Source organism: Watersipora subatra, chromosome 3 (genome assembly GCF_963576615.1).
Source record: "Watersipora subatra chromosome 3, tzWatSuba1.1, whole genome shotgun sequence".
Taxonomy (NCBI): Eukaryota; Metazoa; Bryozoa; class Gymnolaemata; order Cheilostomatida; family Watersiporidae; genus Watersipora; species Watersipora subatra.
In genome coordinates this window covers 3,367,786-3,389,619 of record NC_088710.1, presented here as the reverse complement: position 1 = coordinate 3,389,619, position 21,834 = coordinate 3,367,786, and the positions used below count along the sequence as shown (strand labels likewise).

General features: G+C 35.5%; 1 protein-coding gene across 1 annotated transcript in view; it reads left to right on the top strand.

Moving 5' to 3' along the window:
* The window catches only part of LOC137389641 (protein IWS1 homolog), a 185,136-nt gene extending 167,938 nt beyond the window's left edge, over window positions 1-17,198 (top strand). Inside the window, exons 2-4 of the mRNA XM_068075703.1 lie at window positions 13,795-14,782; window positions 16,095-17,077; window positions 17,166-17,198. Of these exons, the coding sequence (XP_067931804.1) occupies window positions 13,795-14,782; window positions 16,095-17,077; window positions 17,166-17,198 (2,004 nt within the window). The remainder of the gene's footprint in view (window positions 1-13,794; window positions 14,783-16,094; window positions 17,078-17,165) is intronic.
* The last annotated feature ends 4,636 nt before the right edge of the window (window positions 17,199-21,834 follow it).

Here is a 21,834-nt window from a genome sequence, read left to right as displayed (position 1 = left end):
AAAAAGTTTAGCCGATCTTCATATTAACATAATTTCCGGAAACAACGAAAATAAACATATCTCACCATTCTTTAGCTGATCCCACACCCCTCTAGCAAGTCGTACTTTTATTACCAAATTCTATATAATGCTAACCATTAAAATATAATCTCTTTAAATCAACCCTTTCGATGAATCTTTCCAAAGTTATTGCTAAGTCGATCATTTTCTTTCGCCTTTGGAGAATTCGATTAGCTTGGCGTGTTCGTAAAATGTGTATTATTGCCTTCACACGGCTGATGAAGGCTTGGATGTAAAGCAGAGTGGCGCAGTGGAAGCGTGCTGGGCCCATAACCCAGAGGTCGGTGGATCGAAACCACTCTGCTAGATCTAGCAATTACTAGGTGTGAGCTTTTTCAAAAAGAGAGATTTTCAAGTTGCGCATGAGTAAGTTTGAGGCGTATTTACAGCAATATTATTGAACGTTAAGGAAAAATCATTTAGATACAAGTTTTATTTTATATGGAAAGGTAAGTCTGTTTCTTAAAATAATAGTTTTGCAAAACTCTCCGTGTCGGGAATTAACCCCGGTCTCCCGCGAGCTGCTTCGCATGACAGGCGGGGATACTCACCACTATACTAACACGGATTTCTTGCTGCATGTACTCTATCTGCCATAATTTTGATGTCAAAATATGTAAAAATATGTGTTTTGTAGCTGATGTTGTCAATCATTTGTGTTTTCCGTTATCTAAACCTGAAGTTTAAAAAAAAACAAAATAGGTCAACGCAAAGGTATTATTTTAAACGGAACAAATGAGAGACAATCTATGTTAGCTGTTCGCGTATTAATCATTAAGAACTTAAGCTAAATCATACAAAGTCAAATATCTTAATGGCAAAAAGTTTAGCCGATCTTCATATTAACATAATTTCCGGAAACAACGAAAATAAACATATCTCACCATTCTTTAGCTCATCCCACACCCCTCTAGCAAGTCGTACTTTTATTACCAAATTCTATATAATGCTAACCATTAAAATATAATCTCTTTAAATCAACCCTTTCGATGAATCTTTCCAAAGTTATTGCTAAGTCGATCATTTTCTTTCGCCTTTGGAGAATTCGATTAGCTTGGCGTGTTCGTAAAATGTGTATTATTGCCTTCACACGGCTGATGAAGACTTGAATGTAAAGCAGAGTGGCGCAGTTGAAGCGTGCTGGGCCCATAACCCAGAGGTCGGTGGATCGAAACCACTCTGCTAGATCTAGCAATTACTAGGTGTGAGCTTTTTCAAAAAGAGAGATTTTCAAGTTGCGCATGAGTAAGTTTGAGGCGTATTTACAGCAATACTTTTGAACGTTAAGGAAAAATCATTTAGATACAAGTTTTATTTTATATGGAAAGGTAAGTCTGTTTCTTAAAATAATAGTTTTGCAAAACTCTCCGTGTCGGGAATTGAACCCCGGTCTCCCGCGAGCTGCTTCGCATAACAGGCGGGGATACTCACCACTATCCTAACACGGATTTCTTGCTGCATGTACTCTATCTGCCATAATTTTGATGTCAAAATATGTAAAAATATGTGTTTTGTAGCTGATGTTGTCAATCATTTGTGTTTTCCGTTATCTAAACCTGAAGTTTAAAAAAAACAAAATAGGTCAGTACAAAGGTATTATTTTAAACGGAACAAATGAGAGACAATCTATGTTAGCTGTTCGCGTATTAATCATTAAGAAATTAAAGCACATAAATTATGTATTTTTTTGTTATATAGTTCATTACATCTAAGTCTTGGCTTTCGAATCAGCCTATGTTCAATACACACAAAAATAATTAAATCATGAAGCTAGGATGTCAAAAGTATGTCATGCAATAAAAAAAACACTTTCTTGCGGTTTCCGCAATGGGATGTCATAATTATTATCCAGCTTTGGGTAGTCGATCCCTTTCGCTGCCATTGAGGATGCGTTTTTCTGTGATATATTAGTTACTCTGTTGATGTCATTGTCTAGTTACTCTGTTGATATCAACGAGTAGTTACTGTGTTGATATCATCGAGTAGGTACTCTGTTGATGTGGTAGAGTAGTTACTGTGTTGATGTCATAGAGTAGTTGCTGTGTTGATGTCATAGAGCAATTACTGTGTTGATGTCATTGAGTAGTTACTGTGTTGATATCGTGGAGTAGTTACTGTGTTGATATCATAGATTAGTTACTGTGTTGATATTATAGATTAGTTACTGTGTTGATGTCATAGAGTAGTTACTGTGTTGATGTCATAGCTTAAGACTTGCTACTCGAGTACACACAGTAAAACGAAATTGGATTTTTTCCACACAAAAAACCATTTATTTCCTTGACAATTTGTGAACTTTTATTTGATGACTTTTAGCTTTTGACAGCTCATTAACTTTTGACAATTTTAATAGCGATTTGTATAGTAATTTGTCAGAATAGTAGTCATCTGTAAGTGATAATACTTAGTGCATAAGAAAATTGAATTGTGAGATGTTAGTACCAGTAGGAAAGTTTGCTATCAATAACCGCATGTACTCATCTTGCATGCAAACCTATAAACTGGGAAAGTGTTCAATGAAGAGTCATCTGCAAATAGAATCAATCAAAACAGAATTCAAACATAATCAAACAGATTAATTTGTTTAGTATATTTAGTAGATTAATCAGACAAGTATCAATGTAGCCAATTTTTTATCAGCTTCTTCTTTCAGATGGATGTCATATTAACTTTGAACTGTGAAATGTCAGTGCTTGCACTTCACAGGTGTACGTTTCGTACAGTGACTAGGCAAGGAGTATTGTTATTATATAATATACCTAAAATGAACTGACTCAATGACGGTTTTTTTAATAAGGAGTTTTATATTTTGACATGAAAAAATTTTATTGGCTCACTTCCGAAGTGAGCAAATCAGATGGAAGATTAAAACTTTGTGGTAAAAGGCTTTTTGATAAAATAATTGATAGAATGTTTATGGAATTTAAGTTGTTAAATGTTATGGATATCTTTCATAGAATGGCATTTAAAACTTTTGAAGCATGCCAGCAACAAAAAACTAGACAGTTACAAGTTCTAGTTGTGGTTTCTACTTGGAGTTAGCAGTTCTAGAGTTGTTGATCTTAGACACGGCAACTGTTCCGTTTGCATCACAGTTGTGTTTTTCAATTGGTGCTATAAAGTGTCACGGAGCTTTCAATTGCTTTCCTATCATGTATCTTACCCGAGAAGAGCCAATGCTCATTGTCACCATAGCTGAAGCAATAGTAAGATATTGCCAACTCTGTTTGGGATTGTTGTCTCTGTTGGTGCATCAGATAAGTGCTCTGGTAGGTTTTCTATCACTTTTAGTTGTTGTTTGGTCAAGTTGAGGATAAGAGCCCTCGTTGGGTTATCAAGTTGAGGATAAGAGCCCCCGTTGGGTTATAAAGTTGAAGATAAGAGCCCCCGTTGGGTTATCAAGTTGAAATTAAGAGCCCCCGTTGGGTTATTAAGTTGAGGATATGAGCCCCATTTGTAAAGCGGAATTAATAATTTCAGAAAGTCAGTTGATCATCGTCATCGTTTTGTATTATTCTTGAGTGCAAAGCAACTCAAAATTTTATGTACCAACGCAAGACATTAATTTGAATAAGTTCTCGGCTCATGATGAGTTTTCTAGTGTTTGTTAGAATTCAAATTTATAGCATGAAGGTTGTAGATTCTTTTCAAAAGATATGATATATGATCTGATATGATCCTAGCATGATCTAGCATATACAAAAGATGATCAGTGTATTAAGCTATCAAACAAACACAAAGGAATTCTTAGCCGGTGGCTAGGTTTCGTGGCAGTATTTGCAAAATAAGGGCATAAATGCCATTTTGGCAGTTGAAAAATCTTAAATGCGCCTAAATCATGTTGCTCAGGCTTTCTGTTGTATTTGGTTGTGTTTTGAGTTTGATTAGCTAATTATACCCCAACTTTTCTTGTATAAGGCGTACTTGAACATTGTCTGGGGCTGAACTAGTTATGGAATGCTATTCATCTAATACAACCCTGTCATTGGAACAGATACATTCATGTGTCAACTTGGTTGGAGATGAGCTCATAAGTTGTATAAGTTTTTGTTTTCTAGTTTTTTTAGTTTGATTCATTTTATTGTTAGCATATCATTTTAGTTGGCATTTGGTGTTACAATAGCACTCTTCCTTTAGTAGCACTGCCCTCCAAACCTAGTGCTACTAACCGACCCTGGCACTATCGACTAGCCTTAGCATTATTCTCATCTCATAGCATTGCCCTCCAATGCTAGAGCACTACCATAAAACCCTAGAATTACCATCCAGTCCTATTATAACCGCCCAACCCTAGCATGACCCTCTAACCCTAGCATAACCATCCAGCCCTATCATTACCAGACCCTAGCACTGCTAGGGTCTGGTAATGCTAGGGCTAGCACTACAGTGCTAGGCCTAGCATTGCCAGTTAACCCTAGCATAAACCTTTAAACTTGTAATTATAATCAAACCCTGCCTTGCTCCATCCATCCACCTAAGACTCTGTAAAGACATCACTATTAGCTGCAATTGAAGAAGATATACAAAGACCTCAACTATTTTCTCAAACTTTTAACTAGAATTGAGTGTCTATTAATACTCCATGCCAATTCTGATCGCTACAATCATGCATTTTTTAGTCCATCCGTTGCTGTGCTTCCTTTTTATTTTCATTGCGCCCTTGTCTCTTTGAGTGACGAGCGCAATCTCGCACCCGTTTGTTTTGAATAAAACAAAAAGGCTCAAAACATACTAAAAACAGACATATTCGGAATACATGTACTGTATGTGGAAACAATATTTTCTTGGAAGAGTCGTTTTAAGAAGAGTTTAACATTTTCACACCGCAGCAACATATTACAATAGGTCACTATATTCTTTGACTTCTTTCGTATTCCTTCTCTGCTTTTATCTGATCAAAACCTGGTTCTTTGTGGGTGAATGAAATTTGGAGACCACTTTTAGGAATGGTGACATAACTATATTTATTTTTGGTGTGGCAAATTGTTATTACAACAAATACACTTTCTTCTTCTCGGTTGATTCTTGCACTTCCGCAAACAACAGCTCCCACCCATAATTGGGAAGCTCTAATGCAGTAAATTCATCTGATTTCCCCATGACCTAATGTGCATAATCTAACATAATCCACAAGTCTCTTTAAGGTCAGCATACCCTTCAGTTGGTGTATTGACTATAGAACATGGTGTTGATTTAAAATCACTTCTGAGGAAGAGGTTGGTAAAAGAACATCATTTTCTGATCGTTGACAGTAAAGAAACTTGGTCTGTTGTGGAGGCTAGTTTTTTTAACTGTCTCAACACTGGTTTTTAAAGTTTTTAAAAATACTGCCTTACTTTTCTGAAGATGAATGAAATAATCATTGGCTTTCAATATATTTTTTACAACACAAAATGAGATCTTCTAACATTACGTGATGAGTTTCAGCCCAGTTTGTCAGAAAAGTCAGAGGGTGTTTTATACTGTATTGTCTGTTCAAATAAATAAAATTCTTTATGCCAACAATTTGAAAAAAAGATTCAAATCAGTCTCGATTGATTCAAACTTGATTTGGAAAACTTTGTACTTAAATTGGCACTAAATAATAAGCCAAGCAATTTGACCTGATTTGAGCTGTTGTACTTTGGCATAGATTTGACTCCTGGTTTTTTGCTCTGCTCTATGATAGACTATTGGTAAAAATAAAGCCCCTCAGATTTTTAATAGATTTTTGTCCAGTTACCTTAATAAAAAGTACCTTGCTTATAGTAACATTAAAAACACAAAATATTTTATGGAGTATTGGTAACCAAACCCAAACTCAAAACCCAAACAAATATGCATTGCAGGATCCTCTTGTGATACTCACCACTAGACTAATAATGCCAGACTGAACAAGAATAATTTTAGTTCCTGATTAAATTTACAGAACTGCAGAAATTAGCTTTGGAAACATTAAAGTTGTAAGTGTGAGATAGTAAAGATTTTGTGATAGTAAAGACAACCCACCATTTGGTGAATTGATAGTACTCTTCTATATTAGCATTGTGATATGAAGGCTGCAATTTCTTAAGCTGAATCTCACCAGATTATTTAAAGATGAGAGAATTCTTTAGACCAAAACGCACCATCTTGAATAGCTTGGTTAAAGCTTGACTTTTTGAAACTTCCCTCGGCCAGTTGTTTTATAGGACATGCAAGTGCTTTGTTAACCTTTCGTTTTTGCCTTCAACGAATGTTCTCTTTTTTGCCTTTTCACCAGCATTCTATTCTGAATGGCTTACTGTCTTGATAATTTCAACTAGACAATAACTAATGACAGCATTTACAATAACTAAGTAGCATCTCATTAAGTTGATGTATACTCCCTTATGCTTTGAAAAACTGCCAGAAAAACGTAACTACTCAATGACAAACACAAGCACAAGAGATACACTGTTACGGGTTCTTGGAAAAGATTTTTGATGTATAAAGTTGAGCTAATGGTGCAGTGGAAGTGATCTCCCTCTTTTATAGATATTTTGGCAAACGATATGACAACCAACTTTATTTAATCTTATTTAGAATTAATATATAAAGAACTGATTCGTAGCATTAGTTGCTTATTTCCTTGAATCTTCGCATAAATTAATTGTAATGATTGCAGATGTGAAATTGGTAAAATAGAAACGATTTCTAATTTGTAATATGTTAGGGTGCAGTGGAAATGTGTTGGGTTGATAGATATGTTAGGGTGCAGTGGAAATGTGTTGGGTTGATAGGTCACGCTTAGATGACATAGTGATTACATGCTTAAAACCTTTTAATATTTGTTTGGCTGTACTAAGTACTAACCAACCAGCTGCCACTAGACCACTAATCAGTTAATAATATTGGTTACATTGATGTACTTTACTATTTACTATTGATTAGAATAATCTGTTTCTATGATAATCAAAGGTATGTATCTCTTATATCTCTTAATTTAGCCTTGGTCTCCTACAATCCAAATATTAGTATAGGCGGGGGAGTATACAAACTGTTTTATCTCCCACCGAAACAACGATGTTGGAAGTTTTTGGCTATCTCAACTAATATACGGTATATGTAGCAGATACTTAGCTAAAAAGTTATTTAAACAAATTTCAAAATTACTCATAATTTTATCTAAAGTGGGATTCATCCATCTTCTGCAGCCATCTGATAATATGTTGTTGTTTTACTATCTGTCAGATGTCCTGTGCTACCAGAGATGTATTAAGGATTTTAATTTAGCTTATTTCCTTGTTAACCTCTGAATAAATTGATACCATTTGCTAGCTAAATTTACCATAGCTTCACTTGCTGAGCTATCGCAAACAGCTATAAACCAACACGCTCAATTATCGTTAGCTGTACCTTTCGCATCTAAACAAATATGTAAAAATTTACTTTTAAAACATGAGAATATTCTACCATACTGACTGGTAAGCCGGAAATTAGAGAATTAAACCATTGTTTTAGCTTGATAGTGAAAATATCTGTGACATCAAATTTTATCTCATGTTCTCAGCGTTTTCTTCAAGCTTTTTGTTTTTATGGCGCATGCATGTTATCTATGCAATTTTCAAGCCACTTTCTAGATATTGTTGACGTTTGTTATTACTTTGCATTAACCACATACATGTACATATATCATTAGCTGTAGTAATGGCACTGGTACCTCAATGATCTCATAAGAATCCTAATGAGTATGTCATAGCAAAGTAGTTCATTGCGGACATACCTGTATTACCTTAGGAATATAAGACAAAGATAGCCTTAGAACTTGACCTTCCATAGTGATTTAGAAATCAACGCAGCCGGTTCAACTCTGTATTTATTAAACTAGGCAATGTATTGCACTTTGCCGAACATTTCACTATTTTAGAACCAAGTCTATAGCTTGTATATCTTTTGTAATCCTGTTTTGTTTTTATCTTCACAGACTTATAGTCATTAATCTTACAAATAAGTCACATGTAAACAAACAAAATTATGTTTCAATTGTCAAGCAACCTTAAAGAAAATTGTAACTATTACTGTTTATGTCCAATTCCCCTCGCTTGCGCATAAACAGATAAAAGCCACTGCAATTAATATTTTTGTTCAGACTTTTGCTCGCACATCCTGACAATAATAAGCATGTGTGGCTTTTAGGTCATTTTATGATCTTTACTATGATAAAAGATCTCTTTTCTTGTGAACAGAGAAAGGATTTCTCTGTTCACTCATCCGTTTGTTCAAAGACAGGGGGCTAGGTTAAGGTGAAGGATTGTTTTCACTTGACTCCAACTCATGTCGTTCAGCTTAGTAGACTGACAGACTAACACCTTACTATAAGACTTCAATAGCAATACTACTGTACTTTGATATAACTCATTATATATAATACTATGATATTGCCTAAATTATTATTAGTAACATGGCAGTCTAGTGTGCTGTAAGAAATCATCAGGTGTGCTGATAAACCTTCTAGAATAAGTCTTCGCACAATTGGGATGGAATCCACTTTGGGATGAAATTGGGAATCCAATTTAGATAGAAGTGTTAGAGTGTCAAGGGCTACTAAGCTGTATATGTTATGGGTTCAAGCCACGTTGGAAGTTATGTTTTATCATAGCCTCCAAAGTTGACTCCAAGCAGACAAACATGATTTTCAATACAGCAAAGATTACTTATAGCAAATTACAATAACTATACTATAGGAATATTACAGTAACACTATTTGTGCATCGTTGTAATATTTACAAAAAATAAAATCATTGTCCCTGTGTTCGTCGAAACGCTAATAGCCTTAAGAAAAATAATCATTTCGACCAACAATTAAACTCTAATATTCACCTTGGTAGACTAACTTACACACCACAGCACCACTCAGCTACCTTCCCACGTATAAGAATAACTGTGCACGTAGTTATTACACCTGATGATCTCTTATGGCACACAGGGCTGCCAGCATACTAGTAGTTATTATTTATCCTGTCGAGTAATCAGTCTTTTGCAAGGCTATATAATGCTGCCAAGTTACCTTGACAACACTGTATAGCCTGGGATCATTGCTAATTTGAGCAAATCTTTTTAATTTAAGGAACACTTATGGGGTTGAGCTTGCTAAGAGGTTTTTGGTGTGTCACCAATTAGTAAAACCAAACATAACATGTACCACAGTTATATAAATGTATTCTTACTGACTAGTTTGGGCATTGCTGGCTATTACCTCTTAAAGTGTCGTCTGTTACCTCTTAAAGTGTCGTCTGTTATTACCTCTTAAAGTGTCGTCTGTTATTACCTCGTAAAGTGTCGTCTGTTATTACCTCTTAATGTGTCATCTGTTATTACCTCTTAATGCGTCGTCTGTCATTACCTCTTAATGTGTCGTATATTATTACCTTTTATTGTGTTGTCTGTTATTACCTTTTAATGTGTCGTCTGTTATTACCTCTTAATGTGTCGTCTGTTATTACCTCTTAAAGTGCCGTCTGTTATTACCTCTTAATGTGTCGTCTGTTATTACCTTTTATGTGTTATCTGTTATTACCTTTTAATGTGTCATTTGTTATTACCTCTTCATGTGTCGTCTGTTGCTACCTCTTAATGCGTCGTCTGTTATTACCTCTTAAAGTGCCGTCTGTTATTACCTCTTAATGTGTCGTCTGTTGTTATTACCTTTTAATGTGTCGTTTGTTATTACCTCTTAATGTGTCGTCTGTTGCTACCTCTTAACGCGTCGTCTGTTATTACCTCTTAAAGTGCCGCCTGTTATTACCTCTTAATGTGTCGTCTGTTATTACCTTTTATGTGTTTTCTGTTATTACCTTTTAATGTGTCGTTTGTTATTACCTCTTCATGTGTTGTCTGTTGCTACCTCTTAATGCGTCGTCTGTTATTACCTCTTAAAGTGCCGTCTGTTATTACCTCTTAATGTGTCGTTTGTTATTACCTCTTAATGTGTCGTCTGTTGCTACCTCTTAATGCGTCGTCTGTTATTACCTCTTAAAGTGCCGTCTGTTATTACCTCTTAATGTGTCGTCTGTTATTACCTTTTATTGTGTTGTCTGTTATTACCTCTTAATGTGTCGTCTGTTATTACCTTTTATGTGTTATCTGTTATTACCTTTTAATGTGTCGTTTGTTATTACCTCTTAATGTGTCGTCTGTTGCTACCTCTTAATGCGTCGTCTGTTGTTACCTCTTAAAGTGTCGTCTGTTATTACCTCTTAATGTGTCGTCTGTTATTACCTCTTAAAGTATCGTCTGTTATTACCTCTTAATGTGTCGTCTGTTATTACCTCTTAATGTGTCGTCTGTTGCTACCTCTTAATGCGTCGTCTGTTATTACCTCTTAAAGTGCCGTCTGTTATTACCTCTTAATGTGTCGTCTGTTATTACCTTTTATTGTGTTGTCTGTTATTACCTCTTAATGTGTCGTCTGTTATTACCTTTTATGTGTTATCTGTTATTACCTTTTAATGTGTCGTTTGTTATTACCTCTTAATGTGTCGTCTGTTGCTACCTCTTAATGCGTCGTCTGTTGTTACCTCTTAAAGTGTCGTCTGTTATTACCTCTTAATGTGTCGTCTGTTATTACCTCTTAAAGTATCGTCTGTTATTACCTCTTAATGTGTCGTCTGTTATTACCTCTTAATGTGTTGTCTGTTATTACCTTTTAATGTGTCGTCTGTTATTACCTCTTAATGTGTCGTCTGTTATTACCTCTTAAAGTGTCGTCTGTTATTACCTCTTAATGTGTCGTCTGTTATTACCTCTTAATGTGTCGTCAGTTATTACCTCTTAAAGTGTCGTCTGTTATTACCTCTTAATGTGTCGTCTGTTATTACCTTTTATGTGTTATCTGTTATTACCTTTTAATGTGTCGTTTGTTATTACCTCTTAATGTGTCGTCTGTTGCTACCTCTTAATGCGTCGTCTGTTATTACTTCTTAAAGTGCCGTCTGTTATTACCTCTTAATGTGTCGTCTGTTATTACCTCTTAATGTGTCGTCTGTTGTTATTACCTTTTAATGTGTCGTTTGTTATTACCTCTTAATGTGTCGTCTGTTGCTACCTCTTAATGCGTCGTCTGTTGTTACCTCTTAAAGTGTCGTCTGTTATTACCTCTTAATGTGTCGTCTGTTATTACCTCTTAAAGTATCGTCTGTTATTACCTCTTAATGTGTCGTCTGTTATTACCTCTTAATGTGTTGTCTGTTATTACCTTTTAATGTGTCGTCTGTTATTACCTCTTAATGTGTCGTCTGTTATTACCTCTTAAAGTGTCGTCTGTTATTACCTCTTAATGTGTCGTCTGTTATTACCTCTTAATGTGTCGTCAGTTATTACCTCTTAAAGTGTCGTCTGTTATTACCTCTTAATGTGTCGTCTGTTATTACCTTTTATGTGTTATCTGTTATTACCTTTTAATGTGTCGTTTGTTATTACCTCTTAATGTGTCGTCTGTTGCTACCTCTTAATGCGTCGTCTGTTATTACCTCTTAAAGTGCCGTCTGTTATTACCTCTTAATCTGTCGTCTGTTATTACCTCTTAATGTGTCGTCTGTTGTTATTACCTTTTAATGTGTCGTTTGTTATTACCTCTTAATGTGTCGTCTGTTGCTACCTCTTAATACGTCGTCTGTTATTACCTCTTAATGTGTTGTCTGTTATTACCTCTTAATGTGTCGTCTGTTATTACCTCTTAATGTGTCGTCTGTTGTTACCTCTTAAAGTGTCGTCTGTTATTACCTCTTAATGTGTCGTCTGTTATTACCTCTTAAAGTATCGTCTGTTATTACTTCTTAATGTGTCGTCTGTTATTACCTCTTAATGTGTTGTCTGTTATTACCTTTTAATGTGTCGTCTGTTATTACCTCTTAATGTGTCGTCTGTTATTACCTCTTAAAGTGTCGTCTGTTATTACCTCTTAATGTGTCGTCAGTTATTACCTCTTAAAGTGTCGTCTGTTATTACCTCTTAATGTGTTGTCTGTTATTACCTCTTAACGTGTTGTCTGTTATTACCGCTTAAAGTGTCGTCTGTTATTACCTCTTAACGTGTTGTCTGTTATTACCTCTTAACGTGTCATCTGTTATTACCTCTTAACGTGTTGTCTGTTATTACCTCTTAAAGTGTCGTCTGTTATTACCTCTTAATGTGTTGTCTGTTATTACCTCTTAAAGTGTCGTCTGCTATTAACTCTTAATGTGTCGTCTGTTATTACCTTTTAATGTGTTGTCTGTTATATTACCTTTTAATGTGTCGCCTGTTATTACCTTTTAATGTGTTGTCTGTTATATTACCTTTTAATGTGTCGTCCATTATTACCTCTTAAAGTGTCGTGTGCTATTACCTTTTAATGTGTTGTCTGTTATTACCTCTTAATGTGTTGTCCGTTATTACCTCTTAATGCGTCGTCTGTTATTATGGCTTAATGTGTCATCTGTTATTACCTCTTAATGTGTCGTCTGTTATTGCGTCTTACACAACTGCATTCCTTTTACCACTTTTCTCGGCTACTAGGAATCAATCTCAATTATGATTACAACCAGACATGCCACATGGTCATCAACATGGTTGTATTATAAATGAAAAATATAGTATACACAACTAGCTTTTTTTATTTAAATTTACCCTCTCCTAGTAAAACCATTCTGACATTTATCAGATAAATAGCCCATCTACAGAAAAGTTTTCTACAATGAGTTCTCGCGATACCCATTAATCTGGCTTACACTTTATGGCCGCACTTCCTGGAGTTGTGGTTATCTGCGAGTAGGCTAGCAAAGTTCCGGCATCTTGTTAACCACCACAAATGTCAGAATATACATAAATACGAACTTTATTTAAACCTGTCAATGCTGTTGAGCACATTAGACCATGAGACAAAAATAGTAAAGTAATTTAGGTGTGCTAAAAGAAAAAGCTCTATCACACTAATCTTTCAATAAATCTTTGGTTTCTTTGAGAAACCCAAATCAGTAGAATCACATTTTAAGAACTCAATGACTGTAGCATTCAAACCAATAAAAACAAAGCATGTTTTTCCCAAAAAGGGAAACCCCATTTAATAGGCATTTTAGTATTGACTTTGCACCTACATTCACAATCATAAATTATCAGACACTCCCATTAAATGTGAGACAGAAGACAGTGGCATACATGTATTTGAACTAATACCCTGGCAGTCTGGTGTGACATGAGATATCATCTAGTGTGCTAATAAAGCACGAAGAATGACCCTGTGCATAATTCTTTTTACAGTACAACAGAGTAGGCCCTATTCAGCTGTCGTGGTTGTTTGAGTTCCATGATTCAAAGTCTGTGGATTCTGTTGCAAGTTTTAATCCTTGCATAATTGCAACATTTTATTCAAATGTCTAACTGTGGTTTTAGACCAATGGATACGGCTCTTATTATAGTAAATATTGTTGAGTATCAGACAAAAGATAGATTTACATTAAGTGTGACTTTAATAAACCTAGAGAGTCTTTTTATATTCTAAGGTTTAATGGAAAAATATCACCAGTATTTTGTGACAGAGATTACAAGGTGCCCTCTAGTTAACTCCACCAACTTTTTTATCAGTTTTTTTTCTTACTTTTAACTTCTTTTTTTTACTTAATCTTGATCTGAAATACACATTTTGTTAACTGTCTATAAGAAGCAATTATTTTGCCTCTAGTGCTTGTTAAATTTACAAGTTTTTGTATGTATTTTAGCATTAAATTTTGATTTGATAGATACTCTCCTTAACTGCAGGATGAGGAACAACATGATTTTGATTTGCTTTTAGAACCTAATTCGGATGAAGACAATTCTATCGATCTCTACCCAAAGGATCGACCTGAAGATGAGTACACAGATCTGAAAGTAAATGACAAACTTGATGATAATTATACAGAACTAAATTTAAAGAACAATTTGAATGACACAAATGCAGACCAACTCTCCAAGTACACACCAAAACCCTCACTTATAGAGCAAGTTTCCAAGGACATACAGGAACCCTCACTTACAGAGCAACTCTTCAATGATACGCCGAAACCCTTACTTACAGAGCAACTCTCCAAGGACATGCAAGAACCTTCACTTACAGAGCAACTCTCCAAGGACACACCGGAACCCTCACTTACAGAGCAACACTCCCAGGACACGCAGGAACTCTCACTTACAGAACAACTCTCCAAGGACATGCAAGAACCTTCACTTACAGAGCAACCCTTAGAAAGCAAACTTGAAAACACATATATTGAGCAGAGCCTTGGAGACAAACAAAATCCTTCTTCTACATACCAGCATATAAAGAGCAAACCTGGGGACTCATTCACTCAGGAGAGTCTTAAAGACATACGTGAACCTTCATTTACATATCAACGTTTAGAGAACAAATTTGAAGATACAGTTACTCAGCAGAAACTCCGAGACACACATCGACCCTCATCTACAGGACAGCATTTAGAGAGAACACCTGAAGATACATATACCAAGCGGAACGTCGAAAACAGACAGAAACTTTCTTCTACAGAGCAGTATTTAGAGAGCAAACTTGCTAAAATTCATACAGATGAAAGTCAACCTGAGATCTCATATTCAAAACCACACAAAAAAAATAAACCCAAAGATATACAAACAAACCAGCTTTTAAATGACCAACCAAAAGAACTGCATGAAGAGCAACACCTTGAAAACAAACTTGAAGATTCATATCCAAAGCTTCATTCAAATGAAATGTCTGAAGAGCCACTTGGTAAAATTTTTACCTCTGCCTATTGCTATTACGGTAGAGGCTTATGTTCATGTATTGTTGCAGACGCTTCTTTGCGGATATATTAGCAGGTTGATTGATAGTTTTGTAGCATAGTTTTGTTTGCTAGTTGAGTTCTTTTTGCCGTTGTACCATTTCAAAATACTGGGTCTACACCTGCACAGAGTGTAGAAATGTAATGTCCTGGTATTAGCTATAATCCTATTAGTTGAGACACTCTGAAAATAGCATGCTTCTTAAAAGTCATCTAAAACACTTTGACTTTTGACCTAGGTGCATGCAAACGCCATCTATGTTACCACCTTGCTATAAAAGTTTATAGACAAACATATGTTCAGCACCCTACAAAACAAAAGGTTTGTTTGATAATAATAAAGCATCTATGAGAATACTCTAGTGCTGAGCTGTGAGATTTTAAGCTAAAAATATCTTAACAAAAGTAAAAGTTGGCAGGTTAATGTTTGTTGCATACAGAGTTTTTGAAAAAAGTAGCTATCAGTAGCTAAACTCTGATACTTTGACACGCGATTAAATAAAATATAAAATGTTATTCTTATAATCTCTGGCGCTATTCAATATTTTGGTCACTTTGAGGGTGTGTATTATATGTAATTGTAGTTAACTATCTCACAAACGCTATAGCTCTTGTTATTTTACTGATTGTTAGATGAAGCTTGATTTTTAAGTATAACTCTTTTTTGTCTGGATTTCAGTTAATTTTTATTCTTATTGACACTAGTTTGTTCAACGCTCAGTCAACTATTCTTTAGCTAAAGCATACCTCCAAAGTCTGGCTCACTCATTTATCATCAGCAAGATAAGTAGCAGCATGCAAAATTTAACTAGCTCTTTTGTTTATACAGTACATCAAATAAAATGAATACTCAATTTACTAGTTGATATTGTCATTGCTAGTCAAATACTCTGACAAGATCTTATAATTCTTGCTCTAAATTCTATTTTGACCTCTATTATGGCTGTCTCTGTCAACTCCTGTACACCGCTAACTTGTTTCGTAAGTATGCAACTTCTAAAGGATCCTAATGCTTACTTTTTCAATAACTAAAATTTTTAAATAATCAGCATTGAAACAGTCTTAAAGCAGCATTGTACAAAAAATTGCTCTTAAGGTCCTCAAGTTAATATTATATTAGTAAGTAAGTAATTGGAAACTAACGTTTAGATTTTGGTAATAGAGGTGCTTCGGTAGTGGAAATGGAACATGTTACTAGTGTCTGCTATTTCACAATGTATCTACATGTCAACATTATAATATCAGTGACAAACATTGCAGGTGACCACAAAAATAACGCAGTCCACTCGCACGAAAAGAGCCAATTTAGTAAGCGTTCGGTCAAGTTTAGCCATCATTTGGTTGTGGATGGTGAGGTTTATGAAGCCAAAACAGTAGACTTACAAACAGATTCAACTGATTTGGATAAGGATAATGAACCAGAGAATGGCTTAGGCAGCGGAGCACCTAGTAGCCCAAACCTTTATCCTCAACTACCTCAAACAAATTCTTCCCGCCATAAAACTTCTAGGTACAGCATTGAGACAGCCAATGACCCAATAGGCTATGGCATGTCCAGCTTTCTCTCGGTTCGGGATTCAGTAGAAATGGCCAAAGACTCTAAAGAAGTCTCTAGTGAGCTAGATACACAGGTAAAAAGGCATAATCACTTGTCTAAACTAATTACAGAGATAAATGCTGACAAACTTGGAGATCTCGAAATACGACAGCTGACAAACTTTGCCCAAAAGCTACTAAATGCTCATTCTGCAGGTGAGGTCATAGGGAAACAGAAATTCAGTACTGAAGAGGATGACCTTGAGATATTGGTAGACTCAACTCCAAGGAAGAATGCGCTTCATGAAGACTTGACTAGTCCCAAGAGCCTAACGGACAATGTCAATATTCTGATCAGTGATATTAGGCGAGACACTCTCACACCTGCACAACTGGCTGATCTCGCACTGGCTATTGTCGAAGCTTGCTCTCGTACGGACAGTGTGCTGCGGGCCAGCTTTGAATCTCAAGCTGGGAATCAAAGTCAACGAAATTCTGAAAAAAGGCTTAGTACTCCCAAATCGGCTTCTAAAATTTGTGCTCTGCTACCAATAGAGGGGCATAGCAAATCTAAAGAGCATATTGCTACAAAGGTCAAGTGGTCAGAGGAGTCTTGCAGTCAACAAGTCATAAGGGTTCTCTATAAGCTCAAGGCCCAGATGGTTCTTGCTCCTAGCGGGGGTTCATTTTCTGAAAGCATAAGGAAGGTAATAAAAGATGTAGATGAGAATCGCTGTCATAAATATCTCTACGACTCAATGGTTCTTTCTATTTGTCTTATTGTGACATACCAAGAGTGGCAGAATCACAAAGGCCATGATAATATGACCGCAAAATATAAGGCTAGCTTCCTTACCAAGTTTGACGCTGCGGCCAGTGAGGTGGTGTTGTCTGTACTTGCCAAAGTTACAATGGGCATTAATGATGACCTTTATTCCATGAAAGACTTGCTTCGACTTACCTCATTAGTAGCTAGTTGTAATTTTAGCAAACCGGAAAAGCAGCGAAAACTTTCAATTGAAAAACGAAAGTGCTTTATTCGAGCTGAATCATTTTGCCGAGAGCAAGAAGAAATAATTTTAAAAGCAATGGATTTCACCAAAAACCTGCTATCTGAAAATAAAGCTTCCGTAAATGATCTGAGAAACCTTGCAGTAGCTGCTTATCGTCTTCAATGCAAGTCAACCCACCAAGGCTCTCTCTGCACAGGAGATAGTATCTGGGCGTCTAGAAAAGCTAGCAGCAGGCTCATAACTGATTGGTCTCTGCAACCTCTTACGGTAAAAGATGGTGAGAAGCAAGAAGATGTTGAGATTAGTTTCATTACCCATTTGAGGCTGAAACTCAATGGTTTACAAGAAGCATTTGGATTCATCGAACTTCTTCAAACTACCTTGAGAATTACCGAGTCTGCACTTGATTTGCTAGCAGCTGATTCTAACCTTACAGACTTCTGGGCCGCTAGTTTGGTGCTAACTGTTTCACTACTCTTTGAGCGCATGAAGTCTGACTTGTACACTGGTGCACTCGATTACAAAGTTTTGGATTCACTCATTAACAATGCAGTGTATGAAGCTTTCAACACTTCATTAACGGCTCTAAAAAATTCTCAAATAAGGCTTGATAAATTTCAGTTGCTCACAACTGCTGTCGCAAAGTACCGCTTAAAAGAGAATTCAACCGTTGACTTGGGAGATTCACCTAGATTTTCTTCAGCAACTAAAAACCCTATATGCTCTCCTTATGCTGTCATTGATTTTCTAGAGCAATCAATACAGTTCATGAGATTATCAGAAAAACCAGAGGCTGTAGAAGTTAAAGCTTTAGGTGACTACGCTCTGGGTCTGCAACATTTCTATGGTCAAGAGATCGTATCAAGAATTGGTCAAGATGAACAGAAGGCAAATGTTAAAAATTGGCCTCATATGAAGCCGGCGGAGAGTTATGATTCATCACCGATAACCTTTGACCTAGTCCTTGATAACATCAATAGAGCTCTAACCCTGTCTCAGCAACCCGATCTTCAAGGGTCAGACTTGTTGTCGTTGGCCTGTTTTGTGACTTATCTTCTGGAAGCTCCAGAAAAGCTTGCTAGAAAAGAGAAGTTGGGTTTGCCCTCCAGTAAGTGCTCTCTGCCAGAGTTTGAACAGCGACTCAGCAATATTCGTAAAATCTCACACTTTATTCCAAGATTTAACTTCATAATTAATAATCTTGAAAAATCTCGATACGACTTGAAAACACAGAAAACATCAATATACGGCTATGACATGATTCTGCTATCGTTGTGCGTATTTGTTGCATATGAATGGATACGCCCTGAGCCACTCTCTGTCTTTTCTTCTGCCAAACTTGAGTCAATCGCTGGAGCAGTTGTCAGTGAGGCTATCCAGTCTACTCTTCAAGGCATTCAAGCTGGCAACTTGACTATGGAGGATCTTCAAAATCTATCAGGTATTATATCTAACACAGCAGACTTGAGACAGGCTAGTGCTGTTAGTCTAAGTGCTGAAGCGAGTGAAGATGACCTATCTTCTTCCTTGGACGTTCAAAGCACATCTGGTGATGCCAAAGTTCTTCAACTAATTGATGACCTTGTTCTGAAGCCTTCTTTGAGTAAACTGTATCTTCAGTCTGACAAGCTTTCACAGGTTTTGACATCTATGCAGAGTGGTGACATCAGCATCTATCTCTATGAGCTGGTCGTTGCATCAATTGTCATAGCAGCTAACCAACAGATACTTGCTTCTCCTCAACATGACCTCGAGTCCAAGAATCTTTTAATTATGGATCTACAAACACAGAGTCTTGCTATTGAGACAATACGACTAGCAGTTGAGGAGATACAATCTGATAATGCTGACCGAGACAGGATCCACTACTTAGTTGACAATCTCATACAACTGACCAATGGTTTGATAGTAAATGAGCAAGAACTAGAAAAAGCTGTACACCTGATTCTCAAAGGAGAGACACCCCTAAAAGAATCCAATAGTCATGCAAATTCAGATTCTAAGTTACATCCTGAACCGATCATGTTAAGACAAACTGCAGACTCTGGTAAGCATTTCATTTTTAGTTATACAGAAGATACTAAACCGTGCAACCCTGTTACTTAATGAACTCTATGGCATTGTAGATTTGAACCACAAACTTTTGTTAGTCATAATAAAAAATAAAAAATTGAAAAGATGATCTAATTAGATAAAACTGGCTTTAAGTTCTACTCTCATACTCCAAAATAAACTTTATAATCTGTAAACTATAAACATGTTTTTTATACTTTGTAAAAGCAAGCTATATCATGTACAATGAATTCGTAATTGGTAGTGCACACAGTCTCATTTGGCTTAGGTACCAGGTCTAATATATAATGCACCTTGTTGTTATTATGTCACCTTAGTAACAGTCAAGTTTTGAGACATTAACTCTTCTTATTTACAATTTCTTTTATGACTGACTCCTACTTGATGTGATTTTCTCTTTTATGAACTGGCATAAAGCTGTTAAGATTGATAGGATGAATTGATTATGTCAACAGGTTGATAGGATGAATTGAATATGTCAAAAGATTGATAGGATGAATTGAATATGTCAACAGATTGATAGGATGAATTGAATATATCAACAAGTTGATAGGATGAATTGAATATGTCAACAAATTGACAGGATGAATTGAGTATGTCAACAGGTTGATATGATGAATTGAATATGTCAACATGTTGATAAGATGAATTGAATATGTCAACAGGTTGATAGGATGAATTGAATATGTCAACAAATTGATAGGATGAATTGAATATGTCAACAGATTGATTGGATGAATTGAGTATGTCAACAGATTGATAGGATGAATTGAGTATGTCAACAGGTTGATAGGATGAATTGAATATGTCAACAGATTGATAGGATGAATTGACTATGTCAACAGATTGATAAGATGAATTGAATATGTCATAAGATTGATTGGATGAATTGAGTATGTCAACAAGTTGATAGGATAAATTGAATATGTCAACAGATTGACAGGATGAATTGAGTATGTCAACAGGTTGATAGGATGAGTTGAATATGTCAACAGATTGATAGGATGAATTGAATATGTCAACAGGTTGATAAGATGAGTTGAATATGTCAACAGATTGATAGGATGAATTGAATATGTCAACAAGTTGATAGGATGAATTGAATATGTCAACAGATTGACAGGATGAATTGCGTATGTCAACAGGTTGATAGGATGAGTTGAATATGTCAACAGATTGATAGGATGAATTGAATATGTCAACAAGTTGATAGGATGAATTGAATATGTCAACAGATTGATTGGATGAATTGAGTATGTCAACAGATTGATAGGATGAATTGAATATGTCAACAGATTGATAGGATGAATTGAGTATGTCAACAGATTGATAGGATGAATTGAATATGTCAACAGATTGATAAGATGAATTGAATATGTCAACAAGTTGATAAGATGAATTGAGTATGTCAACATGTTAATAGGATGAATTGAATATGTCAACAGATTGATAGGATGAATTGAATATGTCAACAGATTGATAGGATGAATTGAATATGTCAACAGATTGATAAGATGAATTGAATATGTCAACAGATTGATAGGATGAATTGAATATGTCAACAGATTGATAGGATGAATTGAATATGTCAACAGATTGATAAGATGAATTGAATACGTCAACAGATTGATTGGATGAATTGAGTATGTCAACAAGTTGATAGGATGAATTGAACATGTCAACAGATTGATAGGATGAATTGAGTATGTCAACAGATTGATAGGATGAATTGAATATGTCAACAGATTGATAGGATGAATTGAATATGTCAACAGATTGATAAGATGAATTGAATATGTCAACAGATTGATAGGATGAATTGAATATGTCAACAGATTGATAGGATGAATTGAATATGTCAACAGATTGATTGGATGAATTGAGTATGTCAACAGATTGATAGGATGAATTGAGTATGTCAACAGGTTGATAGGATGAGTTGAATATGTCAACAGATTGATAGGATGAATTGAGTATGTCAACAGATTGATAGGATGAATTGAATATGTCAACAGATTGATAGGATGAATTGAATATGTCAACAGATTGATAAGATGAATTGAATATGTCAACAGATTGATAGGATGAATTGAATATGTCAACAGATTGATAGGATGAATTGAATATGTCAACAGATTGGTAAGATGAATTGAATATGTCAACAGATTGATTGGATGAATTGAGTATGTCAACAGATTGATAGGATGAATTGAATATGTCAACAGATTGATAGGATAAATTGAATATGTCAACAGATTGATAAGATGAATTGAATATGTCAACAGGTTGATAGGATGAGTTGAATATGTCAACAAGTTGATAGGATGAATTGAATATGTCAACAGGTTAATTAGATGAATTGAATATGTCAACAGATT